The 15,288-nt window shown below is 51.7% G+C and overlaps 2 protein-coding genes across 5 annotated transcripts in view; one reads left to right on the plus strand and one right to left on the minus strand.

The window, feature by feature from the left end:
* The first annotated feature begins 7,115 nt into the window (after positions 1-7,115).
* Gpr62 (G protein-coupled receptor 62) lies at positions 7,116-8,770 on the plus strand. Its single transcript, XM_010625409.3, has one exon. The coding sequence runs from the start codon at positions 7,213-7,215 to the stop codon at positions 8,287-8,289; it is 1,077 nt and encodes a 358-aa protein (XP_010623711.1). The 5' UTR covers positions 7,116-7,212; the 3' UTR covers positions 8,290-8,770.
* A 187-nt stretch (positions 8,771-8,957) lies between these two features.
* Pcbp4 (poly(rC) binding protein 4) overlaps positions 8,958-15,288 on the minus strand; it is a 10,101-nt gene continuing 3,770 nt past the window's right edge. Inside the window, exons 2-14 of one of the 4 annotated variants that reach the window (XM_010625412.1) lie at positions 12,614-12,704; positions 12,443-12,496; positions 12,296-12,319; positions 12,166-12,198; positions 11,868-11,984; positions 11,504-11,635; positions 11,218-11,346; positions 10,941-11,015; positions 10,739-10,783; positions 10,598-10,661; positions 10,439-10,491; positions 10,183-10,352; positions 8,958-9,611 (exon numbers count right to left, since the gene is read on the minus strand). In XM_010625412.1, coding sequence (XP_010623714.1) covers positions 9,545-9,611; positions 10,183-10,352; positions 10,439-10,491; positions 10,598-10,661; positions 10,739-10,783; positions 10,941-11,015; positions 11,218-11,346; positions 11,504-11,635; positions 11,868-11,984; positions 12,166-12,198; positions 12,296-12,319; positions 12,443-12,496; positions 12,614-12,640 — 990 coding nt within the window. In that variant the 5' untranslated portion in view covers positions 12,641-12,704 and the 3' untranslated portion in view covers positions 8,958-9,544. The other 3 variants (XM_010625410.1, XM_033759453.1, XM_010625411.1) reach the window with 3 other exon arrangements.

Raw genomic sequence — 15,288 nt, forward strand, 5'->3', positions numbered from 1 at the left:
AGGAAAGCCTGAAACATAGTAAAAAATGAAGAAAAAAAAAAAAAAAAAAAAAGTATATATACATGTACCAATTAACAATGTTTCACCCAGGTATAGTGGCGCACCCCTGTAATCCCAGCATTTGGGAGGCTGAGGCAGGAGGATCGCCATAAATTCAAGGCCAGCCTGGACTACATGGTGAGACCCTGTCTCAAAACAAAAAACAAAAAAAACAATGGTCAACAATGAACCATATATATGATGATAAATCCATAAGATTATATCACCTTGTAGTCATCTTAGTTTGTGCAACACACTCTGACGTTCACAGCATGACAGAAGCACCTGTTTCTCGGAATGCATCCCTGGTGCTAAGTACATTGTTTTGGTTCATACCTAGATGATCTGCAAGGGCCTCAGGCACTCATAGGCAGGGCTTTGGGGCTATGACTGGATTAGGGGGCACCGCAGAGGACTTGCTGCGCCCGTTAGAGGTTGGGTCTGTCAGAAGAGGTGGCTTACTGGGGGTGTGATTGGGAAGGGTATGCCTCCCTCTAAGCGCCTCCCTGGACTCTCTGCTTCCCCGCCACCATAAAAAGCAGCTTTTCCTCCACTATGCTTCTCTGCGATGCTGTTATCTGCCTTGGGGCAGCAAACCATGGCAAAATAACCTCCCCTTTAAGGTGTGGGTGTCAGGTATTGTGTCTCAGCATTGAGGAAGTGACTAAGACATTCACCCTTACCTATAGTAACCATGTTGTACAATAGATCTCTTGAATTTATTCATCCCAGTTGAATTTTTGTATCCTTTGACCCACATTTTCTTAAATCCCCTTCCCACTAGCTCCTAGTAACCAATGTCATGCTTTACTTCTATGAGTTCAACATTGTAAAATTCTACATACAAGTAAGGTCTTGTGGTATTTGTCTTTCTGTGCCTGGTTTATTTCACTTAGCGTCCTATCCTCGAGGTTTATGCGTACTGTGCAAATGACAGGATTTCCTTCTTTTTAAAGGTCAAATAATACTCCATTGCATATACATACCACATTTTCTTTACTCATTCACCAGTTGATGGACACTTACATTGATCTGACACCGTGACTGCTGAGTAGTGCTGTAGTAAGCATAAGGTGCAGACAGACATCTCTTCAACAGGTCACTTCTATTTCCTCTGGGGTAGTGGGGTTACTGGATCTATATCACTGCTTTTTCTCAGATTCTCCTGTGTCTCAGAGCATGACTGTGCTTTTCTCCAGGCCCCATTAGCCCTGGCATGGCTGTGGCCCACAGCTTTGCTTCCTCATGTGGTGGGCACAGGAGGAGATCATTACCGGGACCAGATTAGCAGCTCCTCAAGGCCCTGTGGTTGGGGGCATAGCTGAGAGTGGATCGGGTCCCGCTTCACCAGGGCTATCTACCCTGGCCTACATTAGACATCTAAGAGAGGCGTTCCTGCCGTAGTATGCTAAGTTTAAACTTCAGGCGTGCACAGTAGGTTTAAGTGTGAACTCCGCCCCCCCCGTGTCTGTGCCATAACTACTCCAAGCCTGGCCTCCTCCATGGTGTCCTGGCACATGGCTACTCCAGCCCCACTTCAAGGTACACACACATGGGTTGATATGGACCACATGCACACACACACACACACACACACACACACACACAGGCCCACCCAGGACCGTTGCTGCGATATCCTGTGCTAATAATTGAGGCACAAAAGAGCTTTTCACTGCCAACTCAACTGTTTAGGGACCCACCTGGTACTTCTCTACTCTAACCTACACCTTGCCAAGAGAATCATGTCTTGGTGCTAAATATCCCTGTACACCTTGCATCTGGATGTTATAAACAAGTTAAGAGCCAGGCATGGTGGCACACGCCTGTAATCCTAGAATTCAGAAAGCTGAGGCAGGAGGATCACCCCAAGTTTGAAGCCAGCCTAGGCTACATAATGAGTTCAGGGCTAGCCTATACACTACGTGGTGAGACCTTGTCTCGAAAAAAAAACCCAAATAAATAAGTTAATCATCTATCAATGGGCACAGCTCTGCCATCAGGAAAGGATGCCAATTATTGCCCCATGGGTCATGGGTTAGTTTAAAAAAATGTACCCTGGAGGCTTTTATGTTCAGAAATGGGGCTTTAGAAGGTGATGGGATTATGGGCAGTAGGAGATTAATCCACTGATGAGTTCACAGATGAGTGGGCTCTTAGAAGGCTGGCCTGATTGGAGGAAGTAGGTCATTGAGGGCGTGTCTTTGAAGAGTATATCCAGTCTGCCCCTCCTCCCTGGCTTCTTCCTCTGCTGTCTGCTTCCTGGCTGTGCGATGCCCTTCTGCTATGATGTTTCTGCCTTAGAGCGAGCTGACCATGAACTGACCATGTGCCATGAGCCAGAATAAATCTGTCCTCCTTTAAATTGTGAATGTCACACATTTTGTCCCAGTGAAGAAAAGCTAACACACCATGTAACCCTGTCCACAGTCAGGGGGTGCGTGTACTACAGAGCAGGCCAGGATCCAGTCTAGGGCTGCTCACTGCATTTAGCTATTATAACTCCTCTATCATCTCCTTTAATCTGAAAATGCAGCCATTTTTTTCTTTATAACTTTGACATTTTTGGCACTTGTATTTTGTACTGGGGGTTGAACCCAGGGAGCACTGAGCTACCCCCCTTTTATAAATTTTACTTTGATGACTGGGGATTTAGCTCAGTGGTGCCGCCGCCTGCCTCACAAGCACAAGGTTCCAAATACAATCCCCGGAACCAAAAAATAAAATAAAATTTTACTTTGAGAGACTCTCAGTAAATTGCCCAAGCTGGATTCAAACTTGCAATCCTCCTGCCTCAACTTCCCAAGTAGCTGAGCTTGATTACAGGAATGTGCCATCACAACTGGTCATATTCACATTTTTCAAAGCGTTCGGGCAATTTGTTGTATATAATGTCTTACTTTCAACTTGTCTGCTCTTTTGTCATGATCAGATTCAGGCTTTGTATGTGTGGAAGCACTACGTGGATGCTGTGCCCTGGGTGTGTTATATCTGGAGCATTGTGTCCCATTCTTGGAGATGTTAATTAGATTTGATCACCTCATTGAACTGATGTTTAGCAGGTTTCTCCATGGTAAAGCTACCATTTCTCCTCTTCATAATTAACCAGGGAACACATTGTGAACTGTGAATTTCTCATTCCTCATCAACTTTCACCCACAAATTTTAATATCCCTTAATATTTACCTGAAACAAATTACCTAAATAAGTTTTGCCAAGATGGTTGTAAATGGTACTGAGCTCCATTGTTTCTTTTATATCTACACATGTTCTATGTGTTTATACATATGTATGTTTTTATTATTACATGGATTTTTATTTTATTCAGTAGGTTATAATCCATGACTGTCATTACATATTTTGATTATCAGATTGTCTCAGATTTGGCCAGCAGAAGGTCCCTTTGTGTATCCCTGTGATTTTTCTTCTTTTGAGTACCTCCTTCCTTTCTGGCAAAACAAGATATTCCAGGTTCATGTTGTACAAACCTGGAATCAGCTATTTCCAAGGAGCCTTGGCTCTCTGGAGCAGGAAATAGTGTTTAGAAGTCAATACTGGGGCTAGGAAGTAGGTATATGTAGCTAAATAATAATTTAAAAATCTATCTATATCTACTTCTCCGATTCTAATCAAGCACCACAGATTTCTTTCATTCTTCCCCAATCCTATATTTTCCTCTCTTCTCAAACAGTAAGCACCGGGGTTCCCATCAGGATCAATATCAATGTATTTGCCTTATCCCACACAAAAATGAGTTTCAGAATTCCTATATTCATATCATTGTGAAAAATAAACTTTCTAAGCAGAGCTCAAGATTTACTTAATCTTATTCAAGATCATCTTTTCCTCTATAGCTGAGGGTCAACATAAGTGAAGATTCTAATGTTAATTGAATATGTTTCTTGAAATTCTTCTTTGTTGGCCAGGGATTTAGCTCAGTGGTGCTGCTGCCTGCCTTGAAAGTGCAAGGACCTGAGTTCAATCCCTAGCACAAAAAAAAAAAAAGAAAGAAAAAAAAGAAAAGCAAAGAAAGAAAAAAAGAAAGAAATTGTTCTTTGTTTCTCTTCAGTGTGGTTTTATTACTCATTTGCAATACAGGTAGGTTCATTTGTTTCTATTGATATTCACATTCAAGAGGTGTTCATCTTTGTTAATTTATGGATTTCAACTTGTAATTAATATAGCACTAATATAACACTAATGATAGTTCTAGAGGGCTCAGACTGTACACAGTGTGTTCAGAAGAGTCCTTCTGGTCCTTTCAGTCTATTCCCATTTTGTTTCAGGTTTATCCTTCCTATTTTTTACCCCCAGTGATGAGGACCAAACCCAGGCTTTCACACTGAGCTACATCCCAGCTCTTTTTTTTTTAATTTTGAGACAGAGTCTTGTTAACTTTCCTAGGCTGGGACTGAATTTGCAACCTTCCTGCCTCAGCCTTTCAGAGCTGGGATTACCAGCATGTCTCACCACACTTGGCTTTCTTCTTATATTTCTTTTACAAGTTTCATAGACACACACACACATATACACATACTCACTCCAAAATGTTTTCATTTTTAATTCATTCTAGTAATTATGGAGCGAGCAGCACTCTCCAGCCCACCATCGTCTCCACCACTTGTCTTCTTCAACCCTTTTTTCTGATTTGCTGCTCCCACCTAGTCCAGCTGAGCTCTCCTCGGGCCTGCAGGCCTGTGGACAGAACTCTAAGATGCAGATGCCCAGGGCTCTGGCTGTATGTTCTGTGGCATGTTCCTCTACACTTTGGGCTTCAGCGTTCTCATCTGGATAATGGAAAACTGGACTTGGGCCTTCCAGATTCCAGCACAAAAAGTCAAACTAGGCAGTTCATGACTGATCTCTACCATCTGGATCTGCACTGATGCTGGCCATGTGCCTCTGATGGATTGGGGGTGGGGAGCATGCTTGAGGAAGACTCGGCCAAGGTCCCTGCTTCTGCATTCTGGAAAACAGGCTTACGACTAACAGGCACATAAATATGAAATGCATCATCGAATAAGGAAAGTGCCAGGAAGAAAACTAAGGTAAATGAGTGACAGGAAGATGGAATAATGTTAAAGGAGGTCAATGAAGGCCCTTCCAGGGGGAACAGCAAGTGCAAAGATCCAGAAGTGGAAAATGCTTTGACAGATGAGGAGAACAGGAAGATGATTGCTATGGCTTGGGTGTGTGGCAGAAGAGGAGGAGGAAGGGAAGCGGAGATGTGAGGAGAAGGCAGATAACGGAGGCCACCCCATGGCACAGAGGAGCTGAGATTTCAGATGATTGGGAACAGTCATGACCCCATCTGATTGTTTTAAGAGGGACCCACCTCAGCTGCTGGGTCAAGAGCGGATAGGAGGGTGTCAATCTAGTCATTGAAACAAATTACCCAAGGCATCCAGACAAGGGGTATCTGATACAGGGGAAGAACTGAGCTACCAACAGATGATGAGGCAATCCAAAGATGAGAAATGGTAAGAAGCACCACCATCATACAGGTAGAAGCTTATTGGAAGGAAACAGTGTTCTGATGAGAGCTTCTGCCAGGGTCTTCTAACAGGAACCAGACATGCAGGAGACTGTCTGAAAGTAGCCACGGCTGTGGGGAGAGAGGGCCTTCTACAGGGGGATCTGGAGTCCCATGTGGAACATGAGACTTCCTCCCTCCTTCCATTTCTCAGTCTTCTGTTAGTAATGCCCACTCAGTGCACACTCCCAAAGAAGCCAGGCCAGGCTGGGAGTGCAGATGCCCAACACAAAGTGCAAGAGGAGAGGGTGGCAGCCTGGGCATCAGAGCCCTTCATGGGTAGACGATGATGTGAGGGGCCAGAGGAGCAAGGAACAAGGAACAGATCTGAGAGCAAACAGGCAGATGGCTGACATAAGGTGCAGGAGCAGAGGCTAGGAGATCAGTTAGAAGGGGGCTGCGATGATCAGGTGAGAGGTGATGACGGCAGAAGCCTTGGTATTGGGGCTGGTGGTGAGAATCGCTGGATTTTGGATATCCTGATGGGTTGGATATGGGTGCAGCAGAAAGGGAGGCATTTATCCTGAGTTTGCTAAAATGAAGTCTCTAGAAGGAACAGAATGAGAAGGGGTCAAGAGTCATGGTTCTATTTTGGAATAGGAAATTTGAGGTGCCCATTAGGTCAGTCCTGGTGGACATGAAGAGGCAGCTGAAGACTCAAGCCTGGGGTACAAGGAAGAAGAGCTTCAGATGTATATGCAAGATACCAAGGCATAGATGTGATTTTGCCATGAAACTAGTTATCCAGCTTTCCCTGAGCCAGCCACCTTGAAGTGCCACACCTTGAAGTTGGCCAGGACTGACTTTTGTGCCTCCTGGGGAAAACAGAGGGTGGAGATCTTGCTCACTCAAACTGTAAGCCTTGAGAATTGGGGAGGGGTGTTTTCTAAAGAAAATTCAGCGTGCTTTTACCATAAGGGGGCTTGTTTGCTAGCACTAAAACAACTAGCAGTTGTCTGCTAAGACTTCCTCTTCTTGCCGTCACTGCCATGGAGCACCCATTCTGGCCCAAATTAATATTGGCCAAGCACCTATCATGTGCCATGCCCTGGGATTTTCCTTCCAGGAGAGCCACTCCTCCGGGGCCCCAGAGCGTACCTAAGGGCCTTCCTGCTCAGGTTCTTCTAACCAGTTCGGGCTAACTGATCTGATCACCCCTACACATGTATTTCCCACCCTGGGAAAGGCAGGGAAGGGTCTGACCTGCTCCAAAGGGACACTAACTTCCTCAGTCTTGGCTCTAGGCTGGCGCCTGCTCTGCTCACCACCCCACCCCCGCACTTCCACAGCAATGCCTCCAGACTCTAGCTGGCAGCTGCTAGGACCCAGGGGGCTGGCGCCAGGCCCTGCCCCTCCCTTGCCAGCTCTGTGTGTCTCCAAAGGGCAACATCAGAGTGACAGCCAGTACCATCTCCAACTGAGTTGCTGGAGCCGGGCTGGGGCAAGGGGAGAGAGCCGGCAGGCTCAGACTTTCACTCTCCAAGGAACCAGTCAAGCCCCCAAGTGAATTGCATCCTGGACTTCCGGAGTCCCTTCCTGGGCAGGCTATGAGGTGAGAGGCCAGAGGAGCAAGGGACAGGTAATGGGAAGTGAGGCTCCAGTCGCTCTCTGCATATCAGCACAGGTGAAGCCTGAGCACTCCAATGGCCAACACCACAGGGCTGATCGTCACCGAATTCGCAGGCTCGGTAGGCTTGTTGCTGGCTGTTCTCGTGGAAGTGGGGGCCCTACTGGGCAACGGGGCACTGCTGGTTGTTGTGCTGCGCACGCCAGGACTGCAAGACATGCTCTACCTGGTGCACCTGTGCATCGTGGACCTGCTGGCAGCCACCTCCATCATGCCGCTGAGCCTGCTGGCCGCGCCCCCTCCAGGGCTAGGCCGTGTACGCCTGGGCCCCGTGCCGTGCCATGCCGCACGTTTCCTCTCTGCGGCGCTGCTGCCCGCGTGCACGCTCGGCGTGGCCGCCCTCGGACTGGCGCGCTATCACTTCATCGCACATCCGCTGCAGCCAGCTGGGCGGCCGGCTCCCAGACTTGTGCTCACAGCCGTGTGGGCCACCGCCGGGCTCCTGGGTGCTCTGTCCTTGCTTGGGCCGCCGCCCGCGCCGCCTCCCGCGCCGGCGCGCTGCTCCGTCCTGGTGGGAGGCCTTGGGCCCTTCCGGCCACTCTGGGCGCTGCTGGTCTTCGCACTGCCAGCTCTCCTACTGCTCAGCACCTATGGCAGCATCTTCCTCGTGGCGCGCCGCGCCGCCCTGCGTCCCCCTCTGCCCTCACGCGGTGTCCGGCTGCGCTCAGATTCTCTGGACAGCCGCCTGTCCTTCTTGCCGACCCTCCGGCCTCGCCTGCCCGGGGGCAAGGCGGTCCTGGCCCCAGCTCTGGCCGTGGGCCAGTTTGCAGCCTGCTGGTTGCCTTATGGCTGCGCGTGTCTGGCACCCGCAGCGCGGGCTGCAGAGGCTGAAGCGACTGTCACCTGGGTGGCCTACTCGGCCTTTGCTGCTCACCCCTTCCTGTATGGCTTGCTGCAGCGCCCTGTGCGTTTGGCGCTGGGCCGCCTCACCCGCCGCGCTCTGCCCCAGGTCCCGCAAGCCTGGCACCCTCAAGCACTCCTGCAGCGCCTCAAAGGACCCCCAGAGGGCCCCGCCCTAGGCTCCTCTGAGGCACCCCTGCAGGCCCGCGAATTGGCAGGAGGACTGAGCCTGAGCCTGCCAGAGACCACTTGAGAGCTCCCTTTCCCGACTGGAGAAAGGAGGGTGCTATCAGAGGGGACCCATCCCACCTCCTGCACTCGTGGCAGCAGGTGCTCAGCCTGGACTTTTGGCTCTGAAATGGGAGTTTGTCTGCAGTCTGGCAAGGCCCAGAGACATCTCAGGAATCCTGGGTGCTGGGCCAAACATTGCACAGCTGTGTGCACAACCTACTCTCCCGAGACCTGTTTCCCCATCAGTACCCTGCACCACCTCTGAGGGCCCCTCCAGCACAGGTTGTGAAACTCATGGATGGTCCCCAAGTCCAGGGAGGACAGTAGGTGGCAGGGCCCACAGCCAAAGTGATGACCAAGCAGGGAAGGGTCTGGGGTATAGCCACAGTAGGAGAAACCAGGGGAGAAACACCCAGAAGGACTTCCCTGACATCTGAAACAGGGAGGGGCTGGACAAAGCTACTGAAACATTCAATCTACTTTTGCAATGTCCAGGAGACAACTGGATCTGTCTGATGCTGGAAGCAGGAGGCTGGACAACCAAAGGGCCCTGAAACCTGAGAACTGGTGTGTGGATGGGGCTGAAGCCCAATCAGGGCTAATGGATTTACAGATGGAGGCCGCTGGGGCTTCTGTTGCACCCATTTTCTGTTGGTTTTCCCACCCTGACACCAGTATTTCACACCTTTCTGGTCGCTGAGAATATTTATTCAAAAACAGGGATTGAAAAAACTGTACAGAGTGTCTGCTGCTTGGGCCCCTGCCCCCCAAGCTACTCCCCCAGCTACCTAGCAGAGCCCCCTCTTTGGGGTGCCCCTGACAATCCCAGCCAGTCCATTCCAGTCAAAAAGTGTTATCCATGGAAGCAGCAGGAATCTGCAGGGAGTTGGAGAGAAGCTTGGCCCCAGCCACCCCTAGCCCTCCCTGTAGGTGGGAAGCCCTAAGAGATGGAGAATACATGGACACCACCCCCATGGTGGGGAACTAGGGAGGCCCCTGCTGCTCCTAGAGCTGAAGGTGGGGCTCTCTGGCCTAGGACTACTGCAGATTCCAGAACCCTGGCCCAGAAACATCCCCCTCTCCAAGAGTAGGAACTCCAAAGATGGGGGACAGGGTAGGGGGGTATCCATGCGTCTGGTGTTAGCGGCTGCGTTTGGGACTGACCCCAGGGTGGAGTCTCCTTGGACAGGTAGGATGCGGAGGCAGACCCTGCCGGAGGTCCTGCCTGCCCCCTCCTGTGCCTCAGCTGGCCTCAGTAGGGGGAGAATTTCTGCCGCTCAGCTTTCTTGCTCCCATTGGCCGCTGCCATCTTGGCAGTGTAGGCCGCCAAGCCCGGTGGTGGCCCTGGGGAAGCAGGTGGTAGAGCCAAGAAGGGCACAGGCTTGAGGCCGATGAAGTTGGAGAGGGAGATGGCATAGGGTGTGCCCAGCAGGCCTGGGGGAGCCGTGGGCAAGGCCGTCAGGGGTGGCGAGAAGGGGGCAGGCAGGTCTGCGGGGGCTGAGCCGGGCGTCCCCCCAGAGGTAGACTTGGCCGTCTCTAGACTGGAGAAAGGGATATAGAGGGGAGGTGAAGGGTAGATGGGGTAATGAGGGAAGATAAACGGCTTGAGATTAGCCAAAACCAGAAAAGCTGAGAGCAGCAATGAGGTAGATGTGTTTAAGGGGGAAGATGAGAAAGGTGGACATGAGAGGAAGGAAAGATAAGCAGATATAGTATGGGAGAGGAGAAATGGTGCTAGGGGCAAAGACACAGGGGAAAGAGTCAGCAATGGGGAAAGAGAACATGACAGTGGAGCAACACGGGGGACTCGGGTAGAACACCATGGAGATGCGAGAGTTTGTGGAGGCAGAGGACCAGTCCAGAGAAAAAGGAGGTCAGTTCTCCCTTCCCTGCTTGGGCTCCCACCCATGCTCACCAGGCAGTGATGAGGTACTGGGCCAGGGCGATGGAGACCGGCGAGCCAGTGATGGTTACATGCCGTTCACCAGCGCCCTCTGCTTGGTTCCCGATCTTGATATGTGCCCCTGACATCTGGCGGATCTCGCTGATCTTGCTGCCCTGGCGCCCAATCACGCAGCCAATCAACTAGGGAGAAGGCAGAAGTTGACTCTGGCCAAGGTCCAGAGCCCCACCTCCCCTACAACCCTCCAGCCACCACATCCCCTGCTCACATCATTGGGAACCAAAAACTCCTGGGAGCTGGTCTGTGCGCTGGGATCCAGTCCTGAGGCAGAGAAGAGGAGCTGAACCTCTCTGAACCCCATGTCCATCAGAGGGGGGCTTCCCAGCCTCATAGGTCTGTCCTGCCTCCTCCTGAACGGGCTGCTTACCTGGCACCACGCTGGGTGAGGCAAAGGGGACCGCATGGCCTGAAAGCTGCTGGAGCTTGGTGACCTGTGCCAAAGAAGAGGAGTCAGAGGTCAGAGGAGGCTTAGATCAGAAGGGAAGGTCTTGGGCTGTGGCTCACTCACCTCAGCGGGGGTCACAGCTCCATACTGACCCTGAACAGAGAAGCCCTGTGGGGACAAAGTAGGTGAAGAAGCTGTTACTGTGACAGGGCGGGGCAGCCTGAGCAGGGTCACACCTCCCCCTCTCCACAGTGTCTTCTATCCCCTCCTTCGACTTGGCCCCCTTTTCCTGTAATGCTTCCCATCCCTCCCGCTGTGCCCTCACCTGGTTGGCAGAGAGGAGGACAGTACCTAGGGAGAGGCTCGGATGGTATGGGATAGTGGCTCCCTTGGGTGGGGACTGGAAGGCACAAATGAGGAGGCTTTGTTGGGACGCTTTTGGGCCCAAATGCCCAGTAGCCTCAAGCCCCCCTCAGGACACCCAGATAAATGCATTCCCATACTCTGGAGTTCATAATCTATCCCTGTAGCCCCACCCTGCCCCACCTGGGGCCACAGGGCCCATCTCCTGCCCCCTCTCTCTCTCTGCCCCAGAGCAGCACCTCCAGAATAACAGCACAGATCTGTCGCACACACAAAATGATGGCATCAGGCACCCCGGACACGGTGACGGCACGCTCTGTGGAATTGGGGAGCAGGTCCCCTGCCACCTGCACCTGGGCACCTGTTGTCTGCAAATAGAAAACAGAGCCTACTTCTGGCTGCTCCAACAGTCCATAGAAGGGCTCCCAGGCTGAGTTTCACCAGAGGTATGAAGCCATAAGTACAGGGGTCTTCCACAAATAGAGGGTGGGGAATTCCCCATGGACAGATTCCCTCTCCCCTTACCTCTCGGATCTCCTTGATCTTGGTGCCAGCCTTCCCAATCAGTGAGCCACACTGGCTGGCAGGGATGACAAGGCGCAAAGTCACTGGAGGCCTGGAAACACTGCCACCATTTGCAGGAGCAGCACAAAGGTCCTGGGGCAGGGAGACGGTCAGTTGGTCACACACACCTACTCCTCTCCCACCCATCCTCAAGCACCTTTGGGCTGAGCAATTAGGCAGGTACCCCTTCCTCGTGCTCCTCCAAGGGAACACTACCCTGGGTTTGACCTCCTCTCCCACCCACAGACACTATCTAGAGTCAGGGCCACAAGCCTCCCTTCCTCCCAGGAACCATCCTTGAACTCCCGGCCTGCCAGCCCCAGACCTCATCCAGCTTGAAAGCAATCATGGAAACTGCATGGAAGACAGCCGCTGTGGAACCAGTGATGGTAGTGATGCGCTCAGGGCAGGAGCCCTCAGAGATGGTGATCCGGGCACTGCTCTGCAGGTACAGATCGGGTGCCAGGTAGCAGGGCACATTTCCCACTCACCAGTCCCCAGTCGAGGCTGGAAATTGCCAGCCTCTCAGATACCCAACTGCTCTTCCCAAATTGATTGGTTCAGGGATCTCCCCTTCCTCCACATCAGGTACCCTGGGCTCCTCCCCCAAACTCCCTCCTCACCTGCTCCCTGATTCGCTTCACAGTCTCTCCCTTCTGTAGGAAGCAAAACAGAGTATCACTCTTAGACCCACTGGTCCCCATCTCCTAGCCTGGGCTGAGGGGGACACACCTGGCAGCACTGGACACCTACCTTCCCGATTATGCTGCCCACTTCCTGCGAACAAGAGGAGAGTGGAGTCAGAGGGGTACCAGTGCCCCCGGCCTGGCTCCTCCCTTCACCCAGGCAGAGGTCCACCATGTCTGCACTGGCTGGGCCATCCCATCCCCTCCCACTCACCTTCCCGTGCATCAGCATCCGAAGTGTGAGGGTGATGCTAAGCTCTGGCTCCTCCTCCAGCCCATCCCTGATTCGCTTCACAGTCTCTCCCTTCTTCCCGATTATGCTGCCCACTTCCTTCCCGTGCATCAGCATCCGAAGTGTGAGGGTGATGCTAAGCTCTGGCTCCTCCTCCAGCCCCGCATCTGAGCTGCTCATCCTGTCAGGCGGGGCTGGGGCCACAATGGCCTGGGAGTGTGACCACGCCGTGGCCTGGCCGGGTCTGGTAAGGGCAATGGAAAGGGGTCAGAGAAGAACCCAGTTCACCCTGCCCCTGCCCTTACATGAGGACCCTGGCTAGAGCAAGCTAGTCAAACTCTCAGAGAAGGGAGACAGCACGGAGTTTGAGTTCCAAGTGTCCTTCTGATCAATGTGCTTATGTGTGCCTCATTACCTGTGTAACTCTGGACAGGTCATTTAACCCTTCTGGGCCTCAGCTTCCCTCATCTCTAAAAGGGATACCAGGGCCACAGATGTAGCTCAGTGGCACCACATCTGCCTGACAAGTGCAAGGTCCTGAGTTCAATCCCAGCCAAAAATAAATAAATATATGGGATACCAAATCTTATCCACCCTCAAATTAGGACAATTAAAAAGTCAGCACATACACAGGGCACTCGGGCTCCTTGTCTTTCCCTTCCTTTCATATATGAGGATGGCTGGGTTATACCTCAGTGGGAAAGTTCTTATCTAGCATGAATAGGTTCTGGATTCAATCCTAGCACTAATCAAAGAATGAACTAGGAGACCTATAGAAGGCCAGAAAAGACAGCCTCATCCTTGATCTCTTGAAAGAGAAGATCCCTGTGGACTAGGCCCTGAAGGTGGAGTTAAAATGTAAAGATTACTGCAAACAAAAACCTAGCTTTCTGGAGGGTGGAGGATCAGCTGCAGAGGAAGCTGGAGCAGTTTTGGGAGGTCTTAAAGGGAGGGCAGCAAGACTGGGTGAGGTTCTGGACAGGGTTCTCTCGCCCCTGCCTTCCACCTGCCACCAGGGGCTGGTCCCATCTACTAGAGGCCACCCAAGCGGAGGCTGCTTATGGACAGCTCTGAGCAGGATGCATTCAGCTCCAGACTTGGAGTAGGAGAGGGTGTTCAGAAGTCTTCCCAGTGGTGTTTTCATCGCGCTCCTATGTGCTCAGAATGGCTCTGGCACAGGAGGTGAGAAGCGTCCAGGATGACCACATTCCCCACATAGAACACTTTCTACTGTACCAGAAACAATCCCTGGGCTCAGTGTCTCAATTTCCTCACCCATACAACAAAAAGAACATGTCCCATCTCTCTCTCTCCTTGGGATTGGGTGATGGGTAAGAAAGGGATTCAGTGGGCTGTAAGAATGTCAAGGCCATTAACTGCTAGAGGAAGGTGGAGCCTAAGATTAGCCACTGGGATTAGCTCAGTGGCCAACCCTCCCCACAAGACCCCTTTTCGTGCCCCAACTTAATCCTGAACCTTAATCCTGCTTGGAAATCCTTCACCAATCTCCCGCCAAGGCTGAGCCTTGATGGTGGGTTCACTGGGAGACCAAAACTCAAGGAGGACAGGGAGTGGGACCAACTGGAGCCAACTCTGGGCCAAGGCTAAACTCTAACCCTACAAATTCTTTTTGCCCCAGAGGTTGGGAGTGGGCGGCAGCCAAGGATGCAAAACTAGTCTTGAAGCACATGGGAGCCTCTGGATACCTTCTCCCTCAGCCTCTGTTCTGTCCTGACACCAGGGTAGAGGGCATGGAGCTCTATCTAGTGCCTTCTGAATTCCCCTTGCTAGCCAAGGCTTGGGATGGAATAGGAAGGGGGCTCACAGCCTGAGGGGCAGTGCAAACGTGGTCTCCATTTCCCCACCCCTACAATAGGAATGCCAACTCTGCTCCTTTTTCCGTTTGAATTCTGCAACAAGCTCCCCAGAGAGTGAAGACCAGCAGTAGATGAAGGGACTGTGCTCTCTGGCATCCTCGCCAACCTCTGGTGCTGGCTGCCCTTGCTACACATTCCCCTGGCTGCCTGCACTTCCCCCATCAAAGCTCTTGTGATGACATGCTTGGTTTCTGCCTCCCTGGATAGCCAAGCCTGGGAGCTCCTTAGAGCAGGAACCAAGGCTACCGGCTTCTCCTTGTGTCCCAAGGGCTCAGCTCAGAACCAGGCCAGAGAAGGTGCTCAAACATACTGGTGACTGAGCAGATGAATTCACCATACAGAGTGGGAACCCGATACCTAGAGAGGGTCTATAACTTGCCCAAGGTCATGGAGAGGAAAGGCATGGAGGGATGACAGGGTCCTTCCTGCTAGTGTATGGCTGACCCAGGCCTCATCTGGTCTCCTTCCTGACTGCTATTATCTGGGTCTGCGAGCCTTCTTTCTGGTGGGGGACCTTTTTAATGGTGAGCTCTAAGCTTTGGTCATCTAGGGGACCCCTGCCTGGCTAGTGAACATGGGTCCTGTTTGGAAAGGACTATCAGCTTGTCCAGAGCTCTAACATTTTCTGGAGGTATAGGGATCCTTTTGGGATGGTGATCAGTGGGAGACTTGACGTTGTCCCCATGCTATCTCATCATCTCTTGTGGTCCCTGGAAAGATGGGGGAGGGGCTACAACATGGCCAGAACTGGAACTCCCACACGGAAAGGACACCTGAGTCTGCAGTAAAGACCCTAATTGCCCCAAATTCAGTGGGTGACCTTGACCTAGCCCTCATCTGATCTGGACCATGGTTTACCCACTTAGTACATGTTTGGAGGTCGAGGACGGGAGAGGGTTGCTGGTCTGTGTCTTTTCTTTTCTTTTTTTTTTTCTGTTTTTTTTTTTTTTT

This window comes from Fukomys damarensis, unplaced genomic scaffold (assembly GCF_012274545.1).
Source record: "Fukomys damarensis isolate Sample0158 unplaced genomic scaffold, DMR_v1.0_HiC HiC_scaffold_37, whole genome shotgun sequence".
NCBI lineage: Eukaryota > Metazoa > Chordata > Mammalia > Rodentia > Bathyergidae > Fukomys > Fukomys damarensis.

Bases quoted from the DNA above. Each gene is read 5' to 3' on its own strand.
- Gpr62 (XM_010625409.3), top strand. From the start codon at position 7,213: ATGGCCAACACCACAGGGCTGATCGTCACCGAATTCGCAGGCTCGGTA.